This window comes from Euprymna scolopes, chromosome 20, assembly GCF_053919585.1.
Source record: "Euprymna scolopes isolate OS-2025 chromosome 20, ASM5391958v1, whole genome shotgun sequence".
Classification (NCBI taxonomy): Eukaryota; Metazoa; Mollusca; class Cephalopoda; order Sepiida; family Sepiolidae; genus Euprymna; species Euprymna scolopes.
The window spans coordinates 80,986,132-80,999,605 of NC_136501.1; the positions used below are offsets into that span (position 1 = coordinate 80,986,132).

The following is a 13,474-nucleotide window of genomic DNA, read 5'->3' on the forward strand; positions in this document are numbered from 1 at the left end:
ATTACGTTGGTAGCTATGGAAAAAGTGATTTCTGTGTGCGATGGCAGCAGCACATTCAGGGGAGAACCATGGCTGACTGCTAGGTTTTTGTTGGAATTTTTTGGATGGTATGAATTGGTCTATGCCTAGAAGTAACCATTCGGTCAGGTCTGAATCTATAGAGGACACATCCTTTTTAAACATGGAATGGAGAGGTAGATCAGATATGAATGTACGGAAGCTATCCCAGTCCTCCATAGAGTATCGGTATACAGTACAGTGGAGAAGTACGTCTGAGATAGAACGGAACATGAGCATAACTCAGGGGAAGTGGATAGAAAAAGGTCTAGAAGGCTTGCGTACTGACCGGTAGTATCGGGCACACGGGTGGGCTCGCAGACAATCTGAGTGAGGTCATAGGCAATGGCAAAATCATGACAGAACCTCCCCCCATCATCAGTCTTATTTGAGTGGGTCAGCTATTCCACATTATGGACATTGAAGTCACCGCAAATGTGAATGTTAGCCAAGGGATGAGCAAACAGGATGTGGTAAATTTTTCTGATATACTCTTAAAGACAGTAACTCCGCTGTTGTGGGGGCGATAGAGGGCAAATATAAATGCGGTGGTGTAAGCAAGTGCAACCCGGGAGCACATATAAGGTAGATTAGGGTCTTATCTGGAGATATTCCTGCCACATGGGAAGCCATCTTTAATGTAGGCACATATTTCATGCCTGTGGCGATCTTGGGGGTCAGATTTACATGTTAAATTAGAGTATCCTTTAATTATGAACTCGTCTAGGGAGGTGGTTGGCCCTATTCCAGTTTCGCTTAGAAAGAATGTCAGGTTTTTTGTCTCCTGTAATTGGGTTTCAACCTCTGGAAGGTTAGAACGTAAACCCCTGATGTTGAAGGAGACATGGTAGTAGGGGTCTACGTAGGAGGATGGTGTTCTAGGTTTATTTGGGTTTTCTTTTTTGAGACATTTCATGTTGGGGTTTGTGGAACAGGTCAGCATACTTGGTTAGAGCAGAACAGAGGGAAAGTAAGAGAGGAAAGACAGGAATTTTTTTTCTTGTTTTTTTTTTTGTAGCACATAAGGTAAAGCCGTAACAATTACCCACTAGTATGACATCGAGAGGCTACTGCATGGTCCAGAATCCATTCACCAAATGGCAATACAGCAGCCCCAGTACTTTGCACCTGCTGATAGAACAGCCTCCTTAGTGGTTATTCCAAGGTTTGGGTCCCTGACTATCAGGCGGTTAATGTCAGCCCAGATGAAAACATTTACCTCCAGCACCCTTACTAGTGACATGGCCGCAAGGATAGACATTTCCGACATCTCAGACTACTGTTCACAAAGTACTACCGACCTGGGAAGCAGCTTTTTCTTCACCCTTTGTCAGAAACATTACTCATTAGAAATGAAGACTGAAGAACAAAAAAGGAGAAGCGAGAGTTACTGGAGCTGCCGATAACATATCCACTGCATTATCTACTCTCCATTTTAAAAAAAAAAAAAAAAAAAACGGTAAGAGGGACTTATTTATATCTACTTAATATAAGTCCTTTACCCATTCCCAGTTTAGAATAGAATTTGAAGATAGTCTCCCCTCCCATATTAATCCGGGGAAGTTTTTTTTTTTTTTTGCTTTAGGTACCTCGCGATAGAACCTTCGAGATTAAACTCATAATTATGTTTCAATAATGCAACTTGTGAGGTCAGCTTATGTTTTTAGATGGGGGCATCTTATTTAAAGGCTAGTTTAGGGTAATACTAGGTGTATTTAACAAAAAAAAAGTTTAAAACAAGTGATGTTAAGAAGTTTCAATTTTTAGTGAAACTGCAATAAGAGAACAAAGATAAATAAATAATATATATATTAATACACAAAAATTGGCAAAGTAAGACAAGATATATTTCAACAGTTATGGATGAAGATAAATGTCAAATAAATAAATAAATAGGAATAATTTGAAAAGATTGAATGAAAAAGGCTAAAAATTTAATCAAAGATTTAGTTATTTTTAAATTTCATTTAGAAATAAGAATATTCTAGAAAGAAAAATTAGTTAGCAATTGAAACTGTAAAAAAACTAAATGTTAAATTTTAAAGAATTATCGAAGATAAAGAGAAAATAAAACAAAAAAAAATATTATTGTATTTTTGTTGAATTAATCATGATTAACTTTTCTTTATATTTTTTAATATATAAAATAACTCCTAAAATTGATTGTTATTAATTTCATGGTGCATGTTTTTTTACGAAAAAAAATCAAATCGTTTTCGAAATTCCCATAATTGTATTTCCACTTTTTCGCTGTACAAAATTTTTCACTACATAAAATCTTTCGATTATATAATAGTATATTTCAGAACAACAATTCCACAGGAATCTGAATCATACTTGGTATTGGAATCGTTAATCAACATTTTCCTGGAATCGAAATCGGAAAAAATTTAATTCTAGAGTATGTTGATGAATAAAGTTAAATTTTGTCTAAAAGTGGTTTTATTTACGCATGGGCTTTACATTACAATATTTCTTTTTCTTTACATTACAATATTTCTTTTTCTTTACATTACAATATTTCTTTTTCTTTACATTACAATTTTTTTTTTCTTTACATTACAATTTTTTTTTTCTTTACATTATCATATTTCTTTTTCTTTACATTACAATATTTTTTTTCTTTACATTACAAAATTTTTTTTTTCTTTACATTACAATATTTCTTTTTCTTTACATTACAATATTTCTTTTTCTTTACATTACAATATTTCTTTTTCTTTACATTACAATATTTCTTTTTCTTTACATTACAATATTTCTTTTTCTTTACATTACAATATTTCTTTTTCTTTACATTACAATATTTCTTTTTCTTTACATTACAATATTTTTTTTTTCTTTACATTACAATATTTCTTTTTCTTTACATTACAATATTTCTTTTTCTTTACATTACAATATTTCTTTTTCTTTACATTACAATATTTCTTTTTCTTTACATTACAATATTTCTTTTTCTTTACATTACAATATTTCTTTTTCTTTACATTACAATATTTCTTTTTCTTTACATTACAATTTTTTTTTCTTTACATTACAATATTTTTTTCTTTACATTATCATATTTCTTTTTCTTTACATTATCATATTTCTTTTTCTTTACATTACAATATTTCTTTTTCTTTACATTACAATATTTCTTTTTCTTTACATTACAATATTTCTTTTTCTTTACATTACAATATTTTTTTTTTCTTTACATTACAATATTTCTTTTTCTTTACATTACAATATTTCTTTTTCTTTACATTACAATATTTCTTTTTCTTTACATTACAATATTTCTTTTTCTTTACATTACAATATTTCTTTTTCTTTACATTACAATATTTCTTTTTCTTTACATTACAATATTTCTTTTTCTTTACATTACAATTTTTTTTTCTTTACATTACAATATTTTTTTCTTTACATTACAATATTTTTTTTCTTTACATTACAATATTTTTTTTCTTTACATTACAAAATTTTTTTTTTCTTTACATTACAATATTTCTTTTTCTTTACATTACAATATTTCTTTTTCTTTACATTACAATATTTCTTTTTCTTTACATTACAATATTTCTTTTTCTTTACATTACAATATTTCTTTTTCTTTACATTACAATTTTTTTTTCTTTACATTACAATTTTTTTTTCTTTACATTACAATATTTTTTTTCTTTACATTACAATATTTTTTTTCTTTACATTACAATATTTTTTTTCTTTACATTACAATATTTTTTTTCTTTACATTACAATATTTTTTTTCTTTACATTACAATATTTTTTTTCTTTACATTACAATATTTTTTTTCTTTACATTACAATATTTTTTTTCTTTACATTACAATATTTCTTTCTTTACATTACAATATTTCTTTCTTTACATTACAATATCTTTTTCTTTACATTATCATATTTCTTTTTCTTTACATTATCATATTTCTTTTTCTTTACATTATCATATTTCTTTTTCTTTACATTATCATATTTTTCTTTACGTTGCCATATTTTTGTTGGGAAGATATGACATAACATGAGAAGTAACTTAGTTATGTTAAAAACAAAGCAAAACGCACACTATTTAAAAATATTGGTACTTGTACAGTTTAATCAAGACCATAAAAAATTAAAATATCGAAAAAAAAAAAAGTTATATTGTACGTATCTGTTAAGAAACGAAGTTCTAAAAAAAAAAAATTCACTTAATCTCATAAAGTATTTAAAAAATTTTTTTTCATTTCACAGCAAAAAAAAAACATTTGTTATGATACCGAGCAAAAGGTTCAATTTTTTTTTTTTTTTTTTTTTTTTCTTCCTAGGAAGAAAAGCTAGTATTTAAGATGGGTAAGGAGTGTCGGCACTTTAACTGGAGTTATCTCCCCGTAGCGTGTTTAACAAATTCCATAATGGCTGACTTCAACGCGCTCTCATAAAAACGTGTTTTTTTTCGCTGTAAAAAAAATACTCTATCAAATTAAGTGAATTTTTTTTTTCCGGAGATATCAGTCCAAAACGGATGCGTACAATGTAACTTTTTTTTTTTTTTTTTATATATTTTCATTTTTTAATGTCTTGATTAAACTGTACAAGTACCCAAAAATTGGCAATAGTTACATGCTATTTACCTCTCTTTGGAACTCTCCTGTGTTTTATTTTAGCCAAACATGTTAGTTTCGCTAATTTTGGTCAAAAAATGTTTTTAATTTTTTTTCTACTTTCTTGTGTTTCGGAATTTTGGGGTATGTTCATTACTTATTTATGGGTATATTCGTGACAATTAAATAGCAACCATTGGTTTGTATTGAAATTCAATATTAAAAATTTGAATTTTGCTATTCTAATGTAGTTGCACTAACAAATTTTTCATCCTGAATCGCTTAAATTGACAGAAAAGATTTTAAATTGTTTTTGAGGATTGTTACAGAAGATTTTTTTATTTTTAAATTGCTAGAATATTTTTATTTTTAATTAGCTGTATTTACCTGCTGGTACCTGGGTGAATGGCAGAATGATACAAAAGATAGTCATTGTTTGTGATTTCCTTTATTTTCAATTGTTGTTTCTTGTCTATATAACAATGTAATGACAAGTTTTAGTCTGCCATTCAGTGACAGGGCTGTGGAGGGTTAGACATACACAGTTACAAAGTTCTAACAGCTATAACTAGCAATACACATGAAAAAATTGAAATAGCTTGAAATATTTCATGAAAAAATTGAAATATTTCAATATTGGTATGCATAGAAAGAGCTTGATGAGCTAAGAAAGAATCTTTTTAAATTTTTAAAATCTGATTACAATTAAGGAAGTTATGGCTATTTTTGTGCCTCACACGTTTGGATATTTTCCCCTCTTTAAGACCATATGCGTTTCGTCACATTTTTTACACTACTTTTTCAGTAAAAAAGTCATATCTTTGTTAAAACACAAGACTAAAAAAATGAAATTTACTGTATAAGTGTATTTTTGTACAAGGAATCAGAATATGCAACTGAAAATCTCCCAAATTTTATGGTTTCCAAATAATTTGCAGTAAATGTGCATAAATATGCAGCAATTCCTTAAAAATGCCATGTATCCATAAACAAAAGAAGTTGGAGAACTCAAAGTTGAATTGTAATGTGCTTTATGTACAAAAAACTTAAATCTAAACATAAGACCATTTAAAAATGAATATATTGCAATATTTCTTTGGTATTATTGTAGATTAACACCTTTTGTTTAACCCCACTCAACTTCTTCTGACCACCCCTCCAAAATGTGATTTTACCTTTTTAGGAAATTATGTATAAAATGCCATGAAAAACTTTAATGAAAGATAAACAAATTATTTTAGAATTGAATGTAAAATAATTTCCTATTACAGATCATTCTAGCATTTTAGGGCAGTTAACTAATTTTTTTTCTATGGGAAAATATGCATGCTTTTCCTTTTTTTTTAAAGATGATTATGTGTAGTTTTAAGAGGGTTTCTATGCAATGAGAATATGTGGAGGGTTGCCATTCGGACTTTGAATTAATTGTAGGGCTAAGGAAAATTATGTGTGAACATACTGAAAACTTGACAGAGACAAAGCTAACAAAAACAATATTAGAGGGGGGAGCGGTTAGTTTCACAAAAATTTAATGTAAAATAATTTACCATTTCCTGGCCATTCTAGCATTTTAGGACAGTTAACCAATTTATTTTTATGTGTATTTTTAAGGAAGGATCTATTTTTTGTTTGTTTGTTTTAGATGCTTGTATGTGGCTTACAGAGGTATTTTGTTGGAGGGGGAGAGGGGCTTGCCACTCGAACTTAGTGTTATTGTTAGGGTTAAAGAGTGTTTTAGGGAGGAGACTTGCCACACATAATTTGGATTAGAGGTGAAGTTAAGAGAGCTTTTTTTTCAAAGAGAGCATTCATCACTCATATTTACTGTTAGCGGTTCATAATTATTGGCTTTATATTATATATTTAGTTTTAATTTAATAAGAAACTTGCGTTGCGAAATTTCAAAGAAAATTCCATAAATTTGTTGATTTCTATTTTCGAGGTTGAAGGTGTTAATTCCATAGGCCGTTTATACTACGCTGGAGCAGGTTGTAAAAATATCTTTCGCTTAATAAGTAGAAAAAAAAATTAACAAAATAAAAAGCTTCCTAATTGTAGTTTGATGTGTTTTCTAACTGCTTTTAAAATTTCAAGAATATTGATATAGATTTTTAGGGTTTGTATTACTATACACATAGATTCGAAAAAGTTGTCAAAAAAACAAATATATAACAAATAAATGTTATCAAAAGCAAGTTACTTTTCTACCTAACTGGATAATTTTTTAGTGTTTTTATTTAATGTAACATGTTTATTCAGCTTGAAAACAGTGTTTACCAAGGTTTTGGAAAATTTTAAATGGCGCCCACTGCCCGACTCTCTTGAAACGGTAAGTTTGGGGAAAAGAGTTAAAAATAAAAAAGTAGACAAAATACTGCTAGAAACTCGCTCAATATATGTTACCGTGACATAGGCTGACATATATTCGGTGAGTTTTTAACAGTATTTTGTATAGTTTTTTTTTTTTTTTCAAATTTTTAACTCCTTTTCTCAAACTTACCGTGTCAAAGAGAGTCGGGCCGGGCGCCATTTTTAATTTTCCAATACATTACATCGGTAAACACTGTACGTTTTTCGAGCTGAATAAACATGTTACATTAAATAAAAACACTAGAAAATTATCCAGTTAGGTAGAAAAGTAACTTATCTTGCCTTTGATAACATTTATTTGTTATATATTTGTTTTTTGACAACTTTTTTGAATCTATGTATAAACGAGATTTTGATACTTATTTTGATTTTGAAAAAAAACATTTGTGGCTGTTCGCAGTAAAACATTGTTTTAATTCGCTGTTCAAAACTAATTTAAAGAATAAAAGTGCATGCAAGCTATATATCTACAAAAGTTTATTTTGTTTTTTTTAACCATGTTTTTAAATTTGACGAAAAATATGAGAAATTGCAACAGATTCATAATGCCGAATTGGTTGGGATTGTTGTTATTATACATTCTGAAAACCGAATAGTTCTAAACTAATGTTATTCTGATAACAAAATAGCTCTAATTAAACATAAGAACATATTCATATTTCATTATGTTTTCATTTTGTTTCATTTTGTTTTTCTTAATTTGTTCTTGAATAAAAATTAAAGAACGCGTGTTTGTTTATACACTGTGCTATGGCTGATTCTACAGGCTGTAGCTGCTGCTGCTGCTTCTAGTAATATTAACTTCATTTGACCAAATTCGAGAAATAGAAACAATTTTTTTTTTCGGGTAGGTCCTTTTAAATTATCAATTACCGCGGTCCTACTCAACATAAAATAATACTTTTAATTGATAAAGATAGTAAAAAGATTGATTTACTTACTACTGGGTGTCCGAAGAATTTTTTTTTCAAAATGTTCGATACTCGGCATATTAAAGTCTTATTTTTAACACGACAAAAAAAAGAAATGGTCAAAAATATTTCGGACACTTGACAGTATTAAGATTAACACCTCTTCTTATTGATTCCCAAATTTCATGACGAAATTCTTCATACAATCACGGTACGGACCTTTAGAAAACAGGGGGGGTCATTACAAAACCTTACCGAAAACGCCATTTTATGACGTTCACATTTTTATCACTTTATTTGCTTAAAACTCTTAAAATATATAATGTACATTCATATTTATTAATTCATTTGAAAGTATATTCATTTCCGAACAAAACAGTAGTAATTTGAAGACTTGAAGTGCTTTGGTTTAAAAAATATGGCTATTTTAGTAAAACTACCTTGAAATCTGTGATTATCCAAAGCGTTTTTTCGTCCGTGTGTATTACTACTATAACATGTAGTCTTGCTTGTATTATATAACTATTCTAACACATTGGTTGCAAAAGTTCTAGTGTTCTTGAGACTCCACAATGTAAAAATACAACAGGATCGTTGTACGTACTGTTATCCTTAGAAGGTTCTCGCTCATCAGATTGATGTGTGGTTATTTGGGTCTTCACCCAGCAAGTTGATGTCTCGCTATTCTTGGCAAGTGGGTAAGGATAAAGAAATGCCATACAAAACAAAGCTCTTGTCAGCAGCGATCATGTAAAATGAATACAAGGCCTTATTTTGGTTTTCAAACAGATATTAAACACATTGTCAACAGCACACAGTAAAACAAAATAACGTAGTTAAATAATAGTTAATAAAAGAAAAGAGAAACCACGAATGTACCAATGTTTTCACTTAACAAGCTTAGTGACAGATGTCATTACTTTTCTCTTTTTTTTTTCTGGTTGGATGTCCACGTCTATAGCAGTCGTCACTTGGCGAGATGGAGAAGGTTGTTTTTTGTTTTTTTTCCTGTGCATTATTAAAAATTCAAGTTTTAACTTGGTCTTTTTTCTCTTTTCTGGAGTTTCTATCGGGCAAATCAAATGCATTCAATCTTTCAAATATTTTTTGTTGCTTTTGAGTTAGTTATGACAGTTTCCATCCTGGTTTTCTGAGTTGCTATTTTTTCTGAAAGGTTTTGCAAATTTCCAAAATGTCTTGAAGATTCTTATATCTGTACATCTTTAAAGAACTGATCTGTTTTACTCCAGAGTCTTAACTCGTGGCTCTCTCTCTTCAATACAGGCTTAACTGCCTCTCTAACTGACTGCAACCCACTCTGTCTGACTAACTGTCTCACTAACCCATTTCAACTAACTGACAAAAAACGTCTGCGCTGTGCGTTTTATATTAAGGGCAGTTGTTAGTTAAAGGGTGCAATTTCCTTTCATCCACCAATCAACATTTGCCACATTGACTCTTGCTGGAAGATGATTGGTCAACTGTCTTTGCCAGCCAGGTTGCATCTACAACATTCGTTTCAAGGACAATTGCTATCTCATGTTCCGGTTCTTAGCTGGGGTCAACCTTCTGGGTTGACATTTTTCGTCAGCAATTGAATTTTTATTGGGAATTTACATTTTCTCCTAGCTCAGAAACCGATCTTGGCCAAAATAATTGTTTTTCCATTTTGGCTTGGTTTTCTGTGTTCAATCTATCATTCAGCCAACACATACACATCTACTTTGCCATCTACTAGTGGATGTATAGCTAATGTAATCAGAGCCTGTAGGTATTATAGCAATTAGCTGATGGCTCCAGCCCCCCCCCTCACTTGGCATAGGGGTTGAATCTGCTGGGGCTAGCTACACTGATGAGGCACTGAAATTCCACTCGAGCAACAGTGTTACACTATACACTGCATTATTTTTTTTATTTCAATTAATCTAGTGTGTATAGGTCCGAAACACATCAAAAGGAAATAATGTTGATGGAAAACAAAAAGAAATGGTAAAATTCTAAAGCCTTGACTATGACAAGTGTGTGTGTGTGTCCATTAATCAATAAAAAAAAAAAAAAATCTATTTTGTCTTGCACCCAGTCATCATGTAACTTGCTCCTATTTTGTTATGATATGTACACATTGTCCCCTGCCATGCTATGTTTAACAGTAATCAATTAGAAAAATTACCAAATTTGTCATATAATGCTGTTAATCAAAGTTTTTTTTTCATACAGATATTATCTTTATCTTAACTTATAAATCAGAACTACCTCTTGATTTGAAAAGTGTGAATGCATGAATGCAATTCTGAAAGTGAAAAAACGCCATGAAATAAATTTGCAGTTAAACCTAAATAATTTTGAAGAACAAATATTTATTGCTTTCGATTTTTTTTTTTTTTTTTTTTTTTCCATGAAATAATGGAAGTGAAAAAAGATCTTTATGTACTTGTTAACTTTGGCCAGTTTTGGACGTAAGTATATAACAAAGAAAAAAAATAAACTAATAGTTTGTGGTCAGTTAAAAACCTGAGCCAAAAGGATTAAGGATGACTTGGCGGTACTATCAGGTCCACAAGTAGATTGTTTCTGACACTGGAATCTGGAGTGGTTAGCCATTTCCTGTGAGCTGACCTAAGATCGTTCAAACTGGACTGTGATGGTTTAAGATGCAGTTTATGCTCAGGAAGAAGCCGACTCAATCCAACTAGGATGATAGTCACTACAAGTAGTAGGAGTACGTAAAATAGCAATGTGGGCTGGTTCTAACCTGTTAAACAATATAATTCTTATAAACTATTTTTACATACAGTTAATCATATTCAAATAATTTAAAGAAATAGTTTTAATATTTTGTGTAAACGTATTCATCTTAAAGCTATCAGATAGAAAAAATATAGAAACTTTTTTTTTTTTTTAAGAATGTAAGCAGATGAATTTGAACGTGAATAATGACAAATCAGATGTTAATAAAGTTATCTGGAATAAGTATTATTTGAAAGAAACTTTACTAACCGCAAAGAACGCCATTTAAGGGAAAGAAAGAAAAAATAGTTGATTTGAATCAAATATAGATTTATCAGATTAATTGCTGTCGATTAGAATCTTTGAAAATCTAGCTCAAAATATTCTGTTTAAATGTATAATATTACATATCTTTAATATAAATCTATTGGAAGTTAAAAACTAAGTTTTCACTTAAATTGCATCCTTTGAAAAGTAATGAATGTTTTGGTCAGTTATTCTTTCTTTTTTTTTTTAAGTAAATTACTTTAATTACTGTTAAAAATCTATTACATATACACATGAAAATAGGAAAATAAAATTCCAAATGAAGAACACCAAAGGTTAATTTATTATAAACTGTTTAAAAAATAGTTCTGCTAATTAGACCTACAAATAGGTATGTTTGGGTTTTTGTTCTCTACTTTAAATAAAGTATTTCCAAAAATTATGTTATTGATTTAAATAAGTGAGCGATTTTGATGAAAATGTAGGTGTGATAAATCAAAATGTATTTACTTGTATTTATATTGTTTGTATTTTATTCCCACAGGTCATTGATCTACCTTTAGATTTTCTCTCTTCAAAATGATTGATGTTTCTGTAAAGACGCTTGATGGCCAAACAAAGAGTCATAGTGTGGAAGAAGATGTAAGTTTCTAGCATTCTTAATTTTCATATATTCTCATGAATGAGACAAAATAACTTGCATGATCGTGTATAAGAGCTTGTTTGAATACAATTTTTAAAATAAGTGTCACTTAAAATTACAGATCAATTAGGTATGCAAGTCAATAAGAAGAAATTGGTGTAGATCTGAATTTGCCCCTTTGTTTATTTCTGGGGGTCTTGAATCCTACCTGATCCAAAATTATTGTCATTATCTCTCTTTATATTTCACTTCCATCTTTCCTGGATACTCAAATTGAGGTCGAATTAACTGAAGAGAGATTGAATAATGTTTCCAATTTTAAATATCCTAGATAGTTTGGAAAGCAGACTTTTAATTAGCAGTGACCACTGGATAAAAGCCGTTTGGGTGACTTTCAAAATAGCAGGTAGGTCAGATAATAAAAAATGTAAAATATTTAGATCAGAAGACAGTTGTGTACAACATGTATATGATCTGTTCTTCTGTATGCATCTGAGATATGGGTTCCAATTGTGTGTGTGTGTGTGTGAGTGAAATTAGTATACAATTGTAAGAACAAATTCATCCATATAACAGTTGGGGGTCATTGATGTAGAGAGAGTTAGCGCAAGTAAAAGATTAAATTGGAAGAATTGCGGAGATACTGGGTTTCTCAAGCGATTCCAGCAGTCAGTTAATTTGCCTAAGAGACAAAGCTGCAGTATCTGAGAGATTCACACAAGCTCAATCAGTGGTGAAGCAAGTGAGTCGAGGAAATTCTAGTGTCAGTGAGACACTTCACGCCCAGTACGACACGCTCATCAGTAATCTAACCGATTGTCTTGGGTAATAGGAAGAATACATTAATAAGCTGCTCAATCCCCATCTCCAAGAAGTCTATATTGAGCAAGTTCTGCATCAACTATGTAACAATGATGCTCTCAGCAAAGGTGTAATTCTTGTGTAAGCATACAAGGTTATGCCAGAGGTATTTGCTATATGTGTATGCAGATAACCGAGACCATCCTTAATGACCAAAGTGAAGCAATCCCCCTACAAACAGACCAAAAACGGGTAAAATTACAATATCAGTTTCATGCGCATAATGGCAAAGGCATTTGCACTTAAAATCACATTCTTTAACAATGCTAGGTTTTTCAGCAACTCAGTGTCTTGTGCTCTATTGATTTTGGAACTGCCTTTAACTCCATTGGCACATCGTATTCCTCCAAACCTTTTTTACCTCGTTCAGTTCTAATACAGATTTCATAAACAATACTTTTTATCCTCAAAAATTTCATAATCAATACTTTTTATCAACCTGTATTGGAACAGTTACAAGTGATAACTAAAAATCAGGTCTAAGTGACAGTCTTCTGAAGGTTGAAGATTCAATCCTTACTAGAGGAATGATAATTAAGAATAACTTAGCACTTCTACCCTGGTGGAACAAGAACCATCTACCTCTGTGAATTAAATAAAAAGTTTAGTTGGAAATTCTGTATAGATTCCTAAAATATTTTGAAAATAACAACCAACATGAGAATAATAGTTTGAATATTTAGTTAGATCTCCATCTTGAAATTATCTTTCTTCATACTGTACTAATAAATGAATTCTTAAATGTTGCTTTGAATTTTGTTTGAAAAATGAGTATTTTGTAACAAAGGTAATGTTTTTATAATCATCTTTTTGTAAACCATGATCTTTTCTTTCTTCAGATCACAGTTCGTCAGTTTAAAGATATTATATCCAGCTCAATAGTAAGTATAACTTTTTATTGAAGATTAAAAGAAAATTTGATTCAAATTTATTATTTCTGACTTGGTCAGAAATGTATAATGAAATGATACTCGTTCAAGTCTCTGGATAAAATTATAAGCTTCAAGAACTAGCAATACACATGAAAAAATTTAAATGGCTTAAAATAT

The 13,474-nt window shown here is 30.1% G+C and overlaps 1 protein-coding gene across 4 annotated transcripts in view; it reads left to right on the forward strand.

The window, feature by feature from the left end:
* LOC145241490 (large proline-rich protein BAG6-like) overlaps positions 1-13,474 on the forward strand; it is a 322,214-nt gene that overhangs the window by 106,982 nt on the left and 201,758 nt on the right. For all 4 annotated transcript variants that reach the window (XM_080104490.1, XM_080104489.1, XM_080104493.1 and 1 more), the window contains exons 2-3: positions 11,466-11,563; positions 13,265-13,306. In XM_080104490.1, the coding sequence (XP_079960616.1) occupies positions 11,501-11,563; positions 13,265-13,306 (105 nt within the window). In that variant the 5' untranslated portion in view covers positions 11,466-11,500. The remainder of the gene's footprint in view (positions 1-11,465; positions 11,564-13,264; positions 13,307-13,474) is intronic.